Source organism: Scatophagus argus, chromosome 22 (assembly GCF_020382885.2).
Source record: "Scatophagus argus isolate fScaArg1 chromosome 22, fScaArg1.pri, whole genome shotgun sequence".
NCBI classification, from domain to species: Eukaryota; Metazoa; Chordata; class Actinopteri; family Scatophagidae; genus Scatophagus; species Scatophagus argus.
In genome coordinates, this window is record NC_058514.1 from 1,414,767 (window position 1) to 1,433,526 (window position 18,760).

The following is an 18,760-nucleotide window of genomic DNA, read 5'->3' on the forward strand; positions in this document are numbered from 1 at the left end:
CTGTCACAGTAAAACATCCAACACACACACACACACACACACTTGTAGCTGATACATGCATATTGATCAGTGACATCACGGGCCTCTCTGATGATGGATGATGGAGTGTGAGTTCCTCTTCCTGGTTGTTTCGCCGTGTTAGAGGCTGAGCCTGAGGATTATGACGTCTGTCCATTGGACACTGAGGTCCAGCCGTGTGGTTTGACACAGAGCTGCTGATGCAGACGGCGGAGGCACCGAACAGGCGGAGGACTCACTGAAGGCGCAGCAGCAGCCATGACGTGTCCAGCTGTGGAGTGACGGTGCTGAGGCTCAGTGGGACATCAGACTGTAGTGTATCCTGACCCGGCTGCTGCTGTGTGGACTGAACCTGGGTTTAGACCTGAACACCCTGTGATTTCTCAGAAACACCTTGAGGGAATTTCATCGTCAGTTTAGACTCAAAGATGAGCTGATTGGAATTTGGTGGTCAAAGCCACAACTCAAGAATTCATACACAAATGTTTAATAGAATAAAACGATGAAGTGATGACATTTTCCATCCACAAGCTCATTGGTTTGTTTGAGCTGCAGGTGGTTGCGATGTGTGACGAGTCTGGACAGACAGGAGCTTTACAGGTGCGTGGAGGCGTCCAGTTGCCAGGCGCTGATCTTAGCTTGCTCTGTCTAATATTTAACAGATGCTAAGAGATGCTAAGAGATGCTAACAGGGTTGTGTCCCCGTGTGCAGGGTGAAGACGCGTTGTGCAGTGAGATTAGCCCAGCTGACCGCTAACACTTTATATCTGCTGCATCAGGCAGCAGCAGCTCATTTTCTCCCGCAAACGTGTCAAATTGCTTTTAGCTCAGAAGCACTTATTTTTATTTTTATTTTTTTAAAAGAAAATTGACTCCGATGGAGCAGATATCTGCTTGTCTGAGAATCACTTCGGTTTGAAGAATCAACTGGGAGTCGCTGAAGTGAAACATTTTTTGACAGAGCTGCAGAATCACGAGAGACGGGCAGATTGATACCACAGAAACAAACTCTGCGTTGGCATCGAAGCAGGTTAGAAATCTCAACTACGGAGTTTTTGTTATTACTCTTATTTTCAATGGGGTTTAAAAGTCAGACATCCAATCTTCTGCAGGTGAACTGTGAGAATCCCGCAGCAGCAGGTGTCCTCTGGAGAAACAGTTTGCTTTTTTTACACCAGCATTTGAATGCTGATTAAGACTTCATGGACGTTTTGTTTTTTTAGGTGTACAAGAGACGCGACAGCCTCACTGCTGGTCAAAATGTCAACATGAACTGGACAGACTGCAATGAGTTTTATACAAACATTCATGGTCCCCAGCTGATAACCTCTGCTGCTTCACTGAGGTTCAAATTTGAGGTTTTGAGTGCTGAAATTTCTCAGTTGTGTAATGGCTCAGGATAAAATCAATCAATCCTGTCGCCCTCAGGATTAGTTAATGACTTTGATTTGACTCTCTGATGTTTCCTCGCCATCACTGGGTCAACACTTTGATTTGTAAAAACTAATGATCAGCTTCGCACAGATCACACTGACCTTCAGCAGCTGTTGTACATCTGACTGTGACTGTGCCGCCTAAAGTCAAACTTTTATCCTCCTTTGATTTTTCCTGCCTTTTGTGCTGTCTGCTTGCAGTTATAATTTTACTTCCTGTGGATGTCAGCCCAAACTCATTTATTCACTTATCATCTGTGTGGACTTGACCAGGCTGATGCTGACTTGATTCTGTTTGTGTCTCGGCACAACCCCACCCCCACCCCCACCCACCAAACTTAATTTCTGTCTCTGCAGATCTGAACTGATCGCATTATTTCCTCTGTAGTGTTTAATATACACTCAGTCCTGTTCGGTTTGTCTGTGTAGATTTGATTGTAAACTCTGCAGAATTTCATTTCCTGCTCTGTATAAAAGTTTGTTCTCCGCAGAGCTGAGCATGCACTAATTCCATTTCGCCTCTCTGTTTGTAGATCTGTATCTGTTCAAATCGGCCTGATTCCATTTCACTTTCTGTCCCTTTGCTCCTAGATCCGCCTGTATGCTCGGCCGGATGCCATCTCAAGCGGAGCAGGCGACTACGCTCTCCACATCACCAAGAGGCTTCTGGGATTTTACCAGGACTACTTCAAAGTTCAGTACTCACTGCCAAAGCTCGGTAAGGCTGCCGTTGTCTTCCTCTTCCTTTTCCTTTGACCGTATTTGGTCACGTTGTTGTTGAAGGTTGTTTTCGGCTGCTCTCAGATTCAGGTGAAGCATTGATGTCCTCTGATGTTTAATTTCCTGTCAGCCTTCATTAAATGAAACAAACACGCTGTTAACTTTCCGTCACCCTGCTGATCCAAATTAGGAAAGAGAAAACAACTTCCTCTTCCTGGGATGCCCATTTTAGGGAAGTCGGCCAGCTCTTTGTCCTTCATACAATTGCTGTTGGGTTCATCAGTTTGTTCTCATACCAGGCAAAAGAAAACACAGTGTCCTCCTTTTCTTGCTGTGCATCAGGGGGGTGTACACCATGATGAGGTCTGGGAATTGAATGTCAGTCAGTCCTTGCGCAGTTGTTTGTATTCAGACATTAAAATGTTGGCGCATTTGAGTTTTTGAACTTATTCAGTTAAATGAGGAAACGGATTCGGCAGAAAGAAGTGTTAATACTGAGCAAAGTGAGCATCAAAGTGAGGACTGTGCTGTGTTGGACTGGAACTCGATGCCAACTCTGTCACTTCATCGTGCTTTATTTTTAGACTTGTGAGGTAACTGGTTACCTGATGAGTGTCTGTTCGCAGCAGGTGAGAGTCGTCTTAAAAAAGTCTGCCAGCATCCTCACTGTGGGACGGTCGGCGGATCCCATTAAGCTTTATAGTATTGGTGTATTATGCAACACTGAGACGCATTTTTGTTTTTCATGCTGTAAAACCTTCAGCCTCTCAGCAGCACGTCTACCTCCCAAAAAACACGAACGTACAGTTCTGTGCGACCACGTTTGGTGTTTACATCCCGTCTTTAATGAATCGTATCGGAGCAGTCAAATTTCATCTCGCCATCCGTCTTCTTCTGTCTTCATAATTGTTTATGTTTTACACTTCTGTCCTGCCAGAATCAATTAGCCACGTCACAGCGGTGCGTTTCCTTTTCCCCTCTCCACAGCCAAACAAGCAAATGTGATCACTGTGGCTCCATATTGTATATGTCAGGCACTTCCCTCCTGTCCACATTCATTCATCACATTAGAAATTCACTTTCAGTCAAAGCTTCCTGTTGTTTTTCTTTTTTTTTTCTCTTTTCCATCCGCTCAGATTAGGTTTGACATTTACTTCCCCTCCCTGACCTTTACGCTGTTATTAGCTGCATTAACAAGCTGCTCCATGCTGAGGTGAAGGTGATGTGTGGTCCACACAGAGACGTCAGGTGCCTCCAAGATGCCAAGAACTCAGGCTGACGAAGTTTCTACATCTGTCAGCTGACTGCAGTAAACAGTAACTGGTCTGAAACCATGGAAACAAAGCAACACTTCATCTCCAAGCACAATATCACAATACAGTCGGTAGCAAATGAAGGACAGTGTTTAAGTTAAATGTTATTGTCTGGGGCATCGCTGACGCACCTTGTGAACAGGTTGATATGGATGAGGGTGAGGTCTGTGGTGATGGTTGAACAGTGTGTGGAGTTTAACAGTCTGGACACGCAAATCGTCAGATAATTGGGTACTACTGGTCCAAATGTGCTGGAAACCATCACAGAACGTGGTGTTATTGTTCAGGAGGCTTCAGAGGCAGGGAGGAAAAATATCCCTGTTCAGCCATGCCCTTCAGTAAACCTGGCACACCTGGCTGTTGGACTCAAGCCAGCACACATGACTCGTGATCAGTGACGCACAAGAATCACCCCAACGTTGGTCTGATTCCAGGTGTCAGCATTCGCCCAAAACTTGGCTGTGTGCTGCTAACTGGAGCTGATTTTCTCTCCAAAGGAACCCGGGCCCACATGTCCAAAACCGAGCCAAATGTGGCAACAATACATATGCCAGAGTCGGCTCACGTCTGGTCCCCCAGCGTGCCAGAACACTGCATTTGTCCCACTTATCATATATGAGATATTTTAAACTTTATTCTGCTGCGGCTCCTTTGAGCTTAAAGACTTCAGCACTTAAGATTGTGAAGAAAATGTTTTGTCTGTAATATAATGCTGATAATCTTTATTTATGGAGAAGTTTTCAAAACCAAGGTTACACACGAAAACAAATTAAAATCAGTGAATTATAACAGGAGAGAAAAATTCTAGCAATGCAGGAAAGAAATAAAAAGACAGTTTTAGTAAAAGCAGGAGAGATTGGTGGTCACGCCTCGTGCTCGGAGGGAAGAGATGACATGGAAAATGATGTGCGTTAAGCCGTTTCTTTCATTTATTTTTAAGATGATCACAGGATGATTAAATGAGCTTTGTGTTAGGCTGCTCAGAGCTGAAATTACAATCGAATGAATCCCGACGAATCCTGCTGCAGGCGACGTGGTGAGTTCAGGGGGTGGAGGTGTTTACTTCTTAAGGAAGTAAAAGGAATTAGAGACGCTGTGGTGCTTTCTTGGCCAGGGAGGAGATCCTGGCTTTGGTGAGGACAACACCGAAGCTCAGGCGTCTCATGTGTGCGACTGCAAGCGATGACCACCAGAAGCTGTTGTTCATCTGAGTGTCCATCCTTGATTTGTTGTTCTGAGACAGACCCGGAGCGTCTCTCAGCAGGCCTCGGTGTGCTCAGTGGTCCACCAGAGCTTGATAAAGTTGATGTTTGGGCTGCTCAGCGTGCTGCCAGTGTAGTCCTGAGCCAGACTCCCAAATAGACGGACGGAGTCAGCAGAGGAATATGCTGTTTTTGTGCCAAACAGTCGTCCCCAACTCCCCAGATGCCCTCCCAGCTTAGTGTTTTGAAGTTGTGAAACCCCAGATTAGCTGGAGACTCGAGTGTGAACTGTGGTAAACACATTCATGCAAAGAGAGCAAACTGTCTCTGTGTGGATTCTTCTCCTTCTTTGGTTTGATTTTCCCTTTTAGACCCCTGATGCTGTGTGTGTGTGTGTGTGTGTGTGTGTCAGCGGTGACTGAACGCAGTCTTCCGTTATAAATCAGCTTTGTGCGTTTTCCCGCCGTTCATCTCCATATATGCACAGAACCATAGATTTTGTGAGTGTGTGCACATGTTCATACTGATGTTGACATCAGTCCTTACCACAGCTTGCCGCTGACCGCACCCCACTGCTGCCAGCACTCTGAGTGTGTGTGTGTGTGTGTGTGTGTGTGTGTGTGTGTGTGGTCCCAGAGCCTCAGGGCTCCATCTGTTGTCATGCAGGGCATCGAGCTCCCCTGAGAGCACGAGAGAGAAATGATGAGCTGAGATATGAATTTAAAGGGACAGACGGGAAAAGAAAACGTGTGCAGACAGCCGAAGGTACAGATCGCAACAACAAAGAATTATAGTCACAATCGTTTAGTTTCTTTTTTGTGCCCTCGAAGACGAGCCTAAGGAAGTCCATCTGCCTGTTTACGTATCTTCACTTCTACCCTCCAGAGAGCCATTAAACTGACTGTACATATTCATGTCCCCCAGAGGAGGAAGCCTAATGATTTCATTCACATCCTGACCTTCACTGAGTGCCTCCAGCAGGCCAGACGATCCACTTAGACCTGATGTTAGCGTAGGAAACATGGACGTAACCTCTGTGACCTCACCCACATATCAGTTATTGGTCTGGTTCGGTATTGGTTGACTGATAGTTGCTTCGCTGAAACTTTTTATCAACTCAAACTCCGCTGGATTATAAGGAAGAGGAAAAAGATTTCCTGTCCTGCACCTCCCAAAGGTAAAGTGCAGCAGAGCTCAGGATAATTTGAAAGAAATGAGCTCAAGTCTAAAATCTGCAGCTCACGAAATGACAGATTCAGTGGAGCACACGAATCCTTCCCTTCTTTCTTTCCTTCCTCCCTCCATTCCTCCTTTTCTAACTGAAAACCCAGAGCTGCTCGAGCTCCTTTGCTTCCTGCAGAAACTCCATCCCGGTCTGGGACTTGCTTTCCCTCCCGTTCTTTTGAACGCCAAAGTCGAGTGAAGAAGCGATAACGGGCCTCTCCGGGCTTCCGTACGAATTCATTTGACTGTTCCAGTGGAGCAGAAATCTTGCAGCGGAGCGAGCGAAGGCTCAGGTGATCCGACTGTCAGGAGAATTAACGCCGAATATCTGAGTGTGTCTGAGCGTGTGTGTGAACACGCCAAGTGGACTAATGTGTTCTGTTGAGTTCTGGCTCCATCTGGGATCCACAGAGACACACAGACAGCACCGCCTGAGGTCCAACACACACACACCCACACATACACACACACCCACACAAACACACACCCCTACATTCCTCTACATGTGTGTTTTTTCATCTTTTCTTCCCGTCTTTCTTTCTTTCCTCTTTGTCTCTCGCTTGTTCTCTCATGCCGACGCCTCGGGCTGACACACAACAACAGATGGACTGAACAGAAACACACACACTCTGGCGCACAGTCACACACAGCAAAACACACACGCAGAGCTGCAGGCCAGTCAGCTGTCTGCCTGCTGCTGCCTCAGTGAAGCTCAGAGCTCAAGTCTTTTCCAGTCAGTCGCTCCGTCCGCCTCATTCGGAGCCGTTTCAAACCATTAATATTCAGTAAAGTGGAGAAGACCGCGTCCGTTAGACCACAGTGACGTTACAAAGTTTCCTCACAAAGCAGAAGAGGCAGCAGTGATAAGAAAACAAATCTCTTTTCCCCCGCTGAACATTGACTCAAAAGCCTTCACAAGCCAAATCTTAATCAGTGAACTGAAAGCATCATTTTAGCATCTTTAAGCTCAATGTTTTGGTTTTGCTGTCCCCCACTTTGTTTTGTTCTCATCCGTCAACCCAGCATCTTTCACTAAAACACTCTGATGGAGTCAAAGGCCAGCAGGTGAAGAAACTGGAACATCCAGCAGCTTCAGACATCTCCCTCACGAGTTGGTGGAGACCAAAATCAGAGCTAAAACAGATCAAATACTGGACATCCATCATCCATGTTCTATACCGCTTATCTGTCAGGGTCACAGGGAGCTGGAGCCTATCCCAGCTGACTATGGGCGAGAGGCGGGGTTCACCCTGGACTGGTCGCCAGTCAATCGCAGGGCCAACACACAAAGACAGACAACCACACACACACACACCTCGGGCCAACGTAGAGCAGCCAATTAGCCTAATGTGCATGTTTTTGGAATTGTGGGAGGAAGCCGCAGAAAACCCACGCAGGCACAGGGAGAACATGCAAACTCCACACAGAAGGGCCCAGACTGGGGTTCGAACCTGGAACCCTCTGGCTATGAGGCCACAGCACTAACCACCACTGCACCACCGTGCCGCCCAATACTGGACATTTCCTGGTGAAATGAAACTCTAGACGTTTATGCTTGGAAACAGCATTTCTTAAATGCAAGAACAACCAAAGGGCACAGTGATTAAGTCATGCAGTTACTGATCAGCTACGGCAGTTTATCATCCCTGTTTCCACTCTTAGTGGAGACAAACACGAGTTCCCATCAGAAAATGCTCTTGGTGCAAAATGGCAAAAAACTTAAGGAAGAATAAATCTGGAAATAAAACTCTTAATGAGTCATAAATGAACTCCAAAAGTTCACTCTCTCACTGACTTTCTTAAAAACCTGTGGACTCATTAACTCTGCAGCTCTCCAACCCTCCAGCTGATCTCAGAGTTTCCCAGTTTTGAGAAGAGGAGCTCCTAAACTGTTCTAGAGCTTATCCATCGTAAATATGTTATTTTTTAGATTCCCACCTATTGCATGAGCCAGCTGTCTGGGATCTTGAAATATTTTTGCTCTTTGTTTTTCTGGGCTTTCTCGAACCCCAGAAGGATGCTGGTAGATTTGCTGCTTTTTTCTTGAGGATTATTTTAATATCTTCATTTCCCTCTTGGTAAGTATATAAGCATGGATTTAATAAGAGAACGAGACAACGCGTTTCAAATTTGTGTCCCATACGTGAAAGTTACTCTTTGGGAGTATAAGAAACTTTTTTGACTTGAGAATTCGGGGCCCATGGAGGATGATCATGAGTCTTTGACACTTTTTCATTTTCTTCACATTTTAGTCCAGCTTCTCTCCAAGTCTGACCCTGTGGACTCTGCTCAGATGAGACTAAGACAACAAATCAGTAAACTTTCCATTACGAGTATGCCGCGCTATCTGCAGCTCCAGCTCGCAGCGAACCCGTGGACACAGACACATGTCAGTGAATTACTTTGGTCCTGAATTTAAAAATGAGATGTTTCTCAGGCAAGTTCTGCAGTTAGAAGAAGCATCTTTTTTATGTTTTCTGAGCCTTTTTTTTTTTTTTAGATGACGTTAGAGATAATGATGTCCTCAGGAAGCGTAAGTCACACTGAATCTAAAATCATGTCTCTAATGACACAGACACAGCACAAAGACGAAGTGATTCCAGCTCCGGCCTGGACGTGTCCCTCATGTCTCTCCTGCTTCAAACCTCCTGCTGGGGAAGCACAGTACTTTGAAAACCTCATGTTTACCCCATTAAACACATGAATTCTCTTAACTTCTCACTACTGATGATCTCAGTCACACCATCAGTTTTGTGCTGGAAACAAGAACAATATTCTCACCTCAGCTGAGTTTTCGCTTGTTTTAGGAGAATATAAATTACAGAAAGAGACGTGTGTGTTGATAGGAGAGAGATGTGACATATCCACTGAAAAACATGACATCTACTTTTGCACAAATGAGTTTCCTATCAGATCAGGCTGCTCTTAGTGCTCTTCTGTCCTTTAAAGATGCTCCGTGGACTCCGATGGCTGTTTGTGTGCTGCCGGCACAAAGCAGGCTGAAAATGAATGAAGATGTTATCTCTGTTATCTACTTCAAAAGTCTCTTAGCAGCAATTTCTTTGTATGACCTCACGGCTGAGAGGTAATTTGGCGGTTGGTCTGCGGTTCAGAGGACAGGATGGATGAACGCCGGGTCTCTTTAGGACACTGTCTCTGTTTCAAAGCAGTTTGGGAAACAGCCAGAGGTGAAGAATTTATTTCCAGCAGTGAGCAAAGTAGAGCCAAAACCATCCTGGACCTCTGAGAGGAGTTTAAAGGGATTATTTCCAAAGAGCTGGAGGACGACAGTCACAGATGAGACTCAGTGTCTCAGATCCCGAGGAGATACTGAGGTGAATTGATTTCACAGAGGAGAGCAGACTCTTCAGCTGAGGAGACAACATCAGGTTCAGGGTTAACAAGCCGATCGCTGCTGTTCAACTAAAACAAAGAACCGCATCGAATTGTTTGTGGACGTGCTTAAACTGCTTTTATCCTGACGAGCTGTGGGGCCTCAGGACGGGGTGTCGGTTCAAAGCCACACAAACCCTCTGGGAGCTGTTGTTGCTAATGAGATATGTTAGTTAGTGTTGTATCTTTGTTAAGACAGCAAAGCGCAACATGCAGAGGACAGACTTACTACTAAGTGAAATATGGTTAAAGGGGCATTTGCACTCAGGGATATTTTGGCTTCACTTTTGTGCGGTGGGAGGAAGTGAAGACGTGTCGGCCATCTTTGTTTATGTCTCAAAGGACTCAACAATCACCTGTCCGTCTTGCTCACTGCAGTTTTGTGTAGCGTGTTTACAAACGGCAACCAGCGAATTCTACATAGCGTACCTTTAAAAGTGGAGCAGAACACACACGAATGCCCGTCGAACTGTTGCTATGCAAACCGCTGGCTCACGCCGCTTCAGCCTTCCTGTTGGCGGAAGGTCGAAGACCTCCTCCCCTGCCAGAGAGTTCCCAGAACGCTTTGGTCTGAAAGCGGCTCACCACTGGACTTCTTTGAGGGAAATGACCAGCAGAAGAAGTTAATGGACTCATAGGAAGGTGACAGAAGACGTGTAACTTCCTGTCTGTATACAAACCTGAAAATCTCAAACATCAAGACTTGCGTGATCTTGAACTCCTGCGTGTGTGTGTGTGTGTGTGAGAGAGAGAGAGAGAGAGAGAGAGAGAGACTAGTGGTGTGTCCACATGAGAACACACACACATTTGCTGTGTCTTTAAAAGCACCAATTAGAGACATTTAATCACTGGGCTGTCTGGACGAGTTCCACTCGGTTTCAGGGAGAGAGAGGACTCGTTTACTGTCACTCGTTTAATGGGACTCGCCCTCAGCTTGTTAACTGCAGCCTCAGTGCTGAAATATCTACGTTTACGAGCAGCACTCAGTTTGGACAGCTGCAGGGATTTAAAGTACAATATTTTGGTGTTAGGGCTCCAGTTTGTCCCCGCGATGAGTCTCTATGCTAAGCTAGGCTAATCGTGTCCTGGATGTCTGACACTCAGAGATGAAGCTGATGACGTCTTCTCCTGTGAATGTTTGTGAGAGTCAGAGATGTCGGAGGGTTTCTGTGGTTCGACCTGCTCCCTGAAGGACAAAGACTTCTTAAATTACCACAACGTCCTGCTGTGCAGCCAGACGTTTAATTAAAGTCTTTTCATCATCTCTTTTAAGCCAAATATTTTCCATTTGCTGGAATTGTGCAGCCATAAAACACATGTTTGAATATTTTCTGCACTTTGTGTAAACGTTATGTAATAATCCTGCGCTGAATGAGCTGATCATAAATAATGCAGAAACATATTATTCAGCTGTACAGATCATATAAAGATGTCTTTGGACACTTGAGGTGTGGTGTGTGTGGTAAAGGCTGAGAACCCAAAACCTTGAATATAATTCTGTTGAACCTTTAATATCTTCTTAATGCCACAACAGTCATGAAAATCACCACAAACACAACAGAAGTGAAATTAACTGTTGAGAGAATCTGCGATTTTTCCACTTCACTTCAATACAGGCAGAGGAGGACAAATGAAACACACACACACACACACACTCTGTCCTGTGTGTGTGTGTGTGTGTGTCAGACTGAGTGTAACCTGTTCGGACAGCCAGTGCAGTGATTAAATGTTTCTAATTGGTGCTTTTAAAGAAACAGAGAAGACAGAGTGTGAAGCCGAAGCAGCTATTTTAGTGTCACTTCAAGATCAGGAGAGAGCTTGTTATGTAACACACACACACACACAGGCTACACACATAGACACTACGTGTGTGTGTGTGTGTGTGTGTGTGTGCGCGCTGCCCTCCTGCTGTCAAAATCAAAGCCAACCAGCTCAACGGACGACACAAAATAAATGAAAAAAAAGAAACAAAAGCGGGCGACAGTCAGTTTGGCTTCCGAATGTTCGAGAAGATCTGCTGTAAGTAACACAAACACCAGTTCACCTGAGGAGACGCTGATCGATTGGGGTATCGATCGACGGTCTGAGTGGAATCCTTCTGTCTCGGCAGTAATGAGGCTTCATGGGGCTTCAAACTAAACTTCTGAAACGCTTCGGCGGACGTCCGCTCGGCTGTGTCGACTTCCCAAAGCTCAACAATCACCAGACAGGTGAGGAGGTGAGACGCGAGTAAACTTCACATGAGAAACACCGTTTTCATTTCCTTACAGTGAGGGACAGATGCTGATTGGGCAGGAGGTGTTTGTGGGCGGAGCTCGCACACTGTGTGAGGCCGTATGTGGGGCCGAAAGACAGCTCTGCAGGTTCACAGATCAGTCACCATGACAACCAGTAATACCTGCATGCAAGGGTGTGTGTGTGCGTGTGTGTGTGTGGGTGTGTGTGTGCTAGTTGGTGGTTGCAGGCACGTTGACTCAAAGTCTGCCTGGCATCAGAGCCAAGGTCACCACACACACACACACACACACACACACACACACACACACACACCACACACATTGAATTCATAGTAGAGCCTCTCACTGGCCTCTCACCGACTCAGTGACCCAACATCTGTTGCCATGGTAACGTCTCTCCCACTCTCTCCATCTCTGCATCCATCTGCTCTGCCTGTATATGAAATTCAGACGTTTCTTTATTGGCAGACGGGGGAGAAACCTGCTGTTTGTTTCCACAACAGCTCAGTTACAGTTTGCGTGTGTGTGTGTGTGCGTGTGTGCGTGCGTGCGTGCGTGTGTTAAACTGGTTCCAAACGGTGGCTCAGATAGGATCACAGCTGACTGAAGCGGTGGAGGCTGTTGGAGCAGCACATTGAGACTCACAGTGTCAGAAGTCTGTCACATGAGGGTGAAATGTTCAAGTACTGAAGACATCCTGAGCGGAAAACACAAATGGAGGATCAGTCGTCAGCGTGGAGCTGGAGGTGAAGTTCAGTGCAGAGAAAATCTGTGTGAGAGAGGTTTGATGACGGTGCATTTACGGTTAATCCAGAGGGTTTTGTTGGCGCGAGGTCGGGAACTTTCTCAGCCGGTGAAGCAGCACCTTCTTCCACACAGTGTAAACACTGTGGCATCCACATGCTGTGAAGCTGGAGAAGACACTGACACATCCCTCACTTTCCCACAGTGTGGAAGACGGCGAGCTGCACTCCTCTGGCTGCTGTTCATTAATTGATTATTCGATGGTATGTATTTCCCATAATTCCTTTACTGCGGCGTGGTGATTGGTGGGCGGAGTCTGCAGCCTTGTTAGCACAGCGAGAGAGTTGGAGCTCAGGCACATCAGAGTGCGATGAGTGATTTATGTTCTGTGGTGACTAATAACTCTCATTTTCTCTGCTGGAGATCAGTTAGTTAACACACACTCGCTGAAACACACACACACACACACACAACACACACAAACATGATTGTATTTTACACTGATTTGCATGAATTTCCTGTGAGCCTTCCACCACAGGAATACGTGAATGTGTTTTTAGCATGTGGTGCAGGTGCAAACAAACTGATTATTATTTAACTGATGACATATCAGTTGATAAAAGTATAAGACTGTGTCTTAAAACTCTTTTAACTCTACAGTATTTATACACATACGCTGTGTTTCAGTCGTGCTTACGATGTGAAATTATCACTGACTTCTCTTTCTAGTTTCTGGATTCCTGAGTCCACTTTCCTTTCTTGTCTTTTGTCTCCATATCTGGGTCGAGAGAGATTTCCATGTGACGTTCACGTTCCTAACAGGTCTGTGTATTGCAGCCTTGTGGATTAGTGGCTGGAATTCATCTTCAGGGTTACGTTAACTTCGGCTGCTCACTTTTAAAGTCCAGTCCTCAGCAGCCGCGTTTCCTTCGTACATGCAGTGGACAACATCTCTGTTTTTGGATCAGTGAATCTGTGATGCACCTTGTGGTCTGTTGATGAAATTTATCCGAATTATTTACACTCGGCTTGGCCTGCTTCACCTCCTCGACACGGCTTGGTCAGCCAACAGACTGAATCAATCCTAACCTCCTCTGTTTCATGGGGGTCTGAAGTCTGACTTTGTGAAACAGTCCCTCTGCTAACATGACAGACACTCCAGTGTGTGTGTGTGTGTGTGTGTGTGTGTGTGTGTGTGTGTGTGAGACAGTGTACATACAGGCTGCAAACAGGAGGACGGCGGCTGAGCCTGCAGGAGGTGGAAGTTGAAAACGTCTTTTCTGTTTTCTTCACTAAATTCCGCCTTTTTTTAACAGTAAAGCACTGGATACCTTCATGTCTCCGGGGTTCTATTAACCGTTCAAATGAAATAATCCAAAAAGGCCACATTGCTCTTCTGAGCACTTTAATATAAAAGTGAAAAAGCTCAATAACGTCTCAGAGCCTCTCAGTTTGCACACAGAGTCTTTTAATTCCATCTCGTTAGATTAACGCGACAGCTTAATGAGTCCTGTTCGCCGTGGAGACGTCGAGGTTGGTCATCTCACGGCGCCGAGCGCTTGTGTGTTAGTGAGTCAGCGACCACAAACTGCTCAAACTGACGGGTCGGCGGGCGCTCGGTCATTAACCGTCCTCCTCCTCCACCTCCGCGGCTAAACGGACAAATTAGGACACGTGTCAGCGACCAAATTAGGACGTGTCAGAAGTTTCCGTGGTGATGGCGTGGCCTTAGCGTGTCCTGGAAACGTGCTCTGATTCAGGAAAGAGAAGAGGCCGGAGAGCAGAGAGGGGCAGCTTATTAAAACTTAATGGCAGCAGGAGGATCTCCAGGCTGGAGGTTTCTGGTCAGAACGTCATCAGTTCACGTTCCCATCACTAACCGACTGGAGTGGTTTTACTGGTTTCACTGGTGATCCTGGCTCACTGTGGATCCGTCTGTTCTCGCTCTCTTTCTGCTTCCCTTACTCTGCTTCTCACACACACACACACACACACACACACACACGTGTTCTCCCCCCTCATGTGTGTTAATCAGATCTCTGTGGACTCGTCCTCATGGGACAAACTCATTGTTCTTTCTGCAGCACAGCTGAGCGTGTGTGTGTGTGTGTTTCTAATGAACAAGAAAGCGTGTCAGGCTCAAATATTTTTACATAAGCTGGAATAAATACGTATATTTTGAGTGGTACCAGTCCCTGCGTGTGTACATAAAGGAAGTAAAGAATATATTCATGGCTGTTTAAAGATGTAAATACTGTCCCATTTAACAGTGAACATGTGCACTGTCAAAATAAAAGTTTGGCAAAGTCTGACACACACACACACAGACGGCTGGTGTGTGTCAGACCTTCTGCAGCAAACTGCCCTCTGGACTGACCACAAACGTGTAACAGAACGAGATAACCACCGCTCATAATTTATAATTTAGCTGTCACAACCCACTAAACACTCGGTCGAGCGCTGAAGGTCTTGGAAGCGGGATTTTATTCTTGTAAATACAGACTAATGATCTTTAGAAAGACAAATGATCATAATGAATTTTTCCTTTGTCTCCAGGCTTCTTACATCTGGGGTTTTGAGGTTAACCTCAGTTAACAGATTTATGTTATTAAAAGACAGAAATGGTTCAGCCTGAAGCTGAACACACACTCACACACAGACACACACACACACACACACACACACCACAGGACAGCGCTTCAGCTGAGAACTGACATCCTCTTAATGAGCCTGATAATTAGCCCAAAGGCTGCTTGGACAAAGGAGGATTAAGGTTTTAAGTGGATTAAATCACAGTTAATCTCATAATTGTACAGCAGTGATGACATCTGATGTAGTTCAAGTTCAAATGGCAGATTTGGAAGTTCTGCGTTAGATTTGGGATTAGAAAGTAAGACTCGTGTTACTGAAACATCTAAAGAGATGGAATTCTACCAGTAAACCTTGGCTACATCTTGGATATTAGCTACACTCGTGTTTAAAACGACAGATTTCCAAATGAAGTTCTGAATAAGATTTTTTCAAAATTAGAAAATAAGATTTATGATACTTTAATTTAACAAAGTAATGTTCTGCTTAACTTCCTGAATGTATTAAGTCATTAATAGCAGCGCTGACATTCCTCTGTAATCCAGACAGGACGTTGGCTCCATAGGCTTCAAAGAGAAGATTTCCATAGGAAGTTCTGAATTGAGGTTTTTGATCAGAGACTAATGATGCATACATTTACTGTATTTTTAGTATGGCGCAGTGTGTGCAGTGCCACACACACACACATGCAGATGCAAACTCAAGCTGTCAACATCAGAGTGTGCACATCAAATGATAGAAATACAGCAGAATAACACACCACAGAAGCACCACTGCTACCAAGTGAGACAGTTTGGTGCCTTATTGACAGAAGATATTTTTAGTCTAAACACACAACTCGCCTCAGACTATCAGAGAGAATCCATGAAACCACATTACCAGGTTCTGACTGATGACGAACTCCTGGACTTTTATTTCATCTTTGTCTCTTGTTGTCATTCATCATAATGATTAGATTTGATTAGATAACGCTTGCTGTGACCCCACCCACACCTGTCCTGATGATGCTTTCAGGTGTTCTGAGTCCAGAGCTGCAGTCCACTGAAGCGTGTGATCCAACAGTGAACGTGTCGCTTTGGAAATATAGATGAGAGTAAAAATCACAACAAATTCCAAAAAGGAATTATTTTTTGTTAATAATTACTTTATTAACTTTTCCTGGTGTGTGTGTGTGTGTGTGTGTGTGTGTGTGTGTGTTTGTGTGTTTGTAATCATGGGAGGCTAATTAATCTCCTGCATTAGCGCTTTCTGTTTCTCTACACTCATTCATTAAAAAGTGAGCCATAAATCACTTTACTGTTCTGTCTACTGGCACCTGTCTGCCTGCCTGTCTTCCTGCCTGCCTGTCTTCCTGCCTGTCTGTCTGCCTGCTTTTTTACTGCCTTCCAGCTCACATTGTGATTGGCTGACTGTCAAATCAAACTGCACCTCGAGGCGTCTTTTCAACCTTACGCTGATTCAGGGTTGTGTTATGATCTGGACCACGACAGACCACAAGCTCCATCAGCAGCACACAGCAACAGCTTCCCCTCACCGCCGCCATGATCCCAGTTTGAGACTCTGACTGCTGGTCTCCCTTTGTCCCCTTCATGTGCTGGCTTAGGAGGCAGTTGGGAGCATGTTTTACAACTCCCTGGAACTGTGACAGGATCAGGACCTGCTGCGATGGCGAGGTCAGCTCAGACCGCGAGTTTACTTCAGGTCAACGCGACACCACAGCACACAAAGACCGACGGCGGGTCGGTTCAGCAGAGAGCCTGATGGACGAGGCAGATGGCAGAGAGAAGGAGTGATCTGTGTGACAAAATGTAAAGAGAAATGAAGATGAGTAGAGAAACAAAACAGATGGAGGAATAAGAGTGAAAACGGGGGTGAAAAGGCAGAATAAAGACGTTAAATAAACGGTCCATCTGCTGGTTATTGAGATGTTGTCATCCATCTTTAACGGCCTGCAGCGGCGAGCGCTTACTGTAACCTCTGCTGCTTCTCATGTGAACCGTTTCCGAAGAGCCGCCACCGTCATCCGACTTCCACAAACTTCCATCTTTTCTGTCTCTCCGCACAGCGTCACCATGGCAACCACATGCAGAAGTTCATTTTGCTGTTGCGTGAGAGCATTGTGACAGCTGTCCACCAGCGATAATGGGTGTGGAGCAACATCGGCTGCTCTGTTGAGTCATCGGCTCTGTGCCCACAGACGGCGTTAAAGTTAGCTCAAATTGCTCCCTCGGGTGTCCTTACGTTACTTCCTGTCTCAGATGGTTATCAGCTGTTATATTTTATCATTTAACCACCGTTTAAAAAGTGAACGAGAAGGAGAAGTCCGACTCAGACACAGCACAGGAGGAATTTTAATAATGTTTTCATCTGGCTCTGTTTATGCACATTTTCAATTTACCCATAAAAGATAAAAGTGCTGCTGCTGTAGTTTTGTCTGGCTGTTGCTACGGCTACCATTAGCTGTGTTAGCAGTGAAGCTGGTGGCCCTGGTGGCCCTGGAGCTGACTGGCCCCTGAGAGGTGAGGGGTGACTGTGGAAAGACAAACCGGCACGGTTTTGGTGACATTTATTTCATTTGTGCCTCGCTTGAATTGTTTTGTCAGAAGCCAATTTACAGTGTAAACAGGAAGTCACTGCAGAACGTTCTCAACAGACAGGGCAGCTGATGAGGCTAATCAGGTCACTTATGAAGTCAAACGATGTTTCTCCAGGTGTGCTGTGATGACTTCACTTTAGAGGTCGTCGCCGCTCGCCTGTAAAATGTTTTCAGCTTTTATCACTGCGGGGAAATCAAGGCCTCTGATTGGCTGAGCTGGCGGAGAGCCAAGCCAATCAGCTGGCCCCGAGCAATCTGATGGTCACTGTCCTCTGAGTCTCCTCTACACGCACACACACACACACACACACACGCACATAGATTTTCCACTTGTACAGTGAGACAGAGATTTTCAGTGTGTATCAGGATTGACTCAACACTTTATTTAGCATTGCTCTGTGTGTGTGTGTGTGTGTGTGTATGTGTATGTGGTGTGTGTGTTGTACACCTCCTCTTCGTTCGAGGCTTCATGCTGGACGCTCTGATGGCTGCAGGACACGTTTTCCGTCGGCTCAGCTCTCACCTTATTAAAACATTTTTACAGGACCTTCAGTTTTTAATTGTGCACAGCATCTCCTCACTGGCAGCTTTTTGTTTCCAGAAATGAAGCACTTCTGCTGCAGCTCGTCACTGAGCTGAAACAGTTTAATGAAGCGTTTCAACCTTCAGACCTGCTGCACAAGTTCAGACGACTTTGGCTGCTGATGTAATGATGTGATGAGTGTTCGGTCGTCTGACGGACCTGTTGACCTGTGGACTGACCCAAACTGGTGTTTCTGAGCACTACACAACCTTCCCAAGCGTGTTACTGACATCAAATTCAGAATCAGTAGATATTTACAAAAATGAAATGAAATGACAATGAAATGAAGTAGTATTCCATTTTTTTTTCACAGTTTCCTGATATTTTATGCAGTGACCCATTAATCCGCCGTATGTGCACAGATATGTGGATCAGTAACATCCATTCTCAACTTTCAGTCATGTGTTTTCTACCTGAGGTGTCCCTTTAATTTTGACCATGTAAACTTAAGTGGTTAAAGCACGAAAGCACAAACGCAGTGTTTTCTGAGACCAGCGCAGCCTTCAGTTTGCTGTTTATTCTGCGCAGCACTTTGATATTATGTGGTGTAATGAACATTTCAGCCTCAAGCAGCGGCTGCGGTTTGTTATTTGTGTGCTGCAGGTCGTCTGGTGGCTGTGAAGGCGTTTTAACATTCAGAGTCTCTCCTCTGTTCGCTCCTCTCGTGTCTGCTGAATGTGGAGCAGCTCTTATCTGAACGAGCTAAAG

At 45.6% G+C, this 18,760-nt stretch overlaps 1 protein-coding gene across 4 annotated transcripts in view; it reads left to right on the forward strand.

The window, feature by feature from the left end:
* The window catches only part of LOC124053792 (thyrotropin-releasing hormone-degrading ectoenzyme-like), a 97,392-nt gene that overhangs the window by 24,529 nt on the left and 54,103 nt on the right, over positions 1 to 18,760 (forward strand). For all 4 annotated transcript variants that reach the window (XR_006842231.1, XM_046379287.1, XM_046379285.1 and 1 more), the window contains exon 4: positions 2,043 to 2,169. Coding sequence is in view for 3 of the 4 variants with exons in the window: in XM_046379287.1 (XP_046235243.1) it covers positions 2,043 to 2,169 (127 nt within the window). In the remaining variant the exon portion in view is untranslated. The remainder of the gene's footprint in view (positions 1 to 2,042; positions 2,170 to 18,760) is intronic.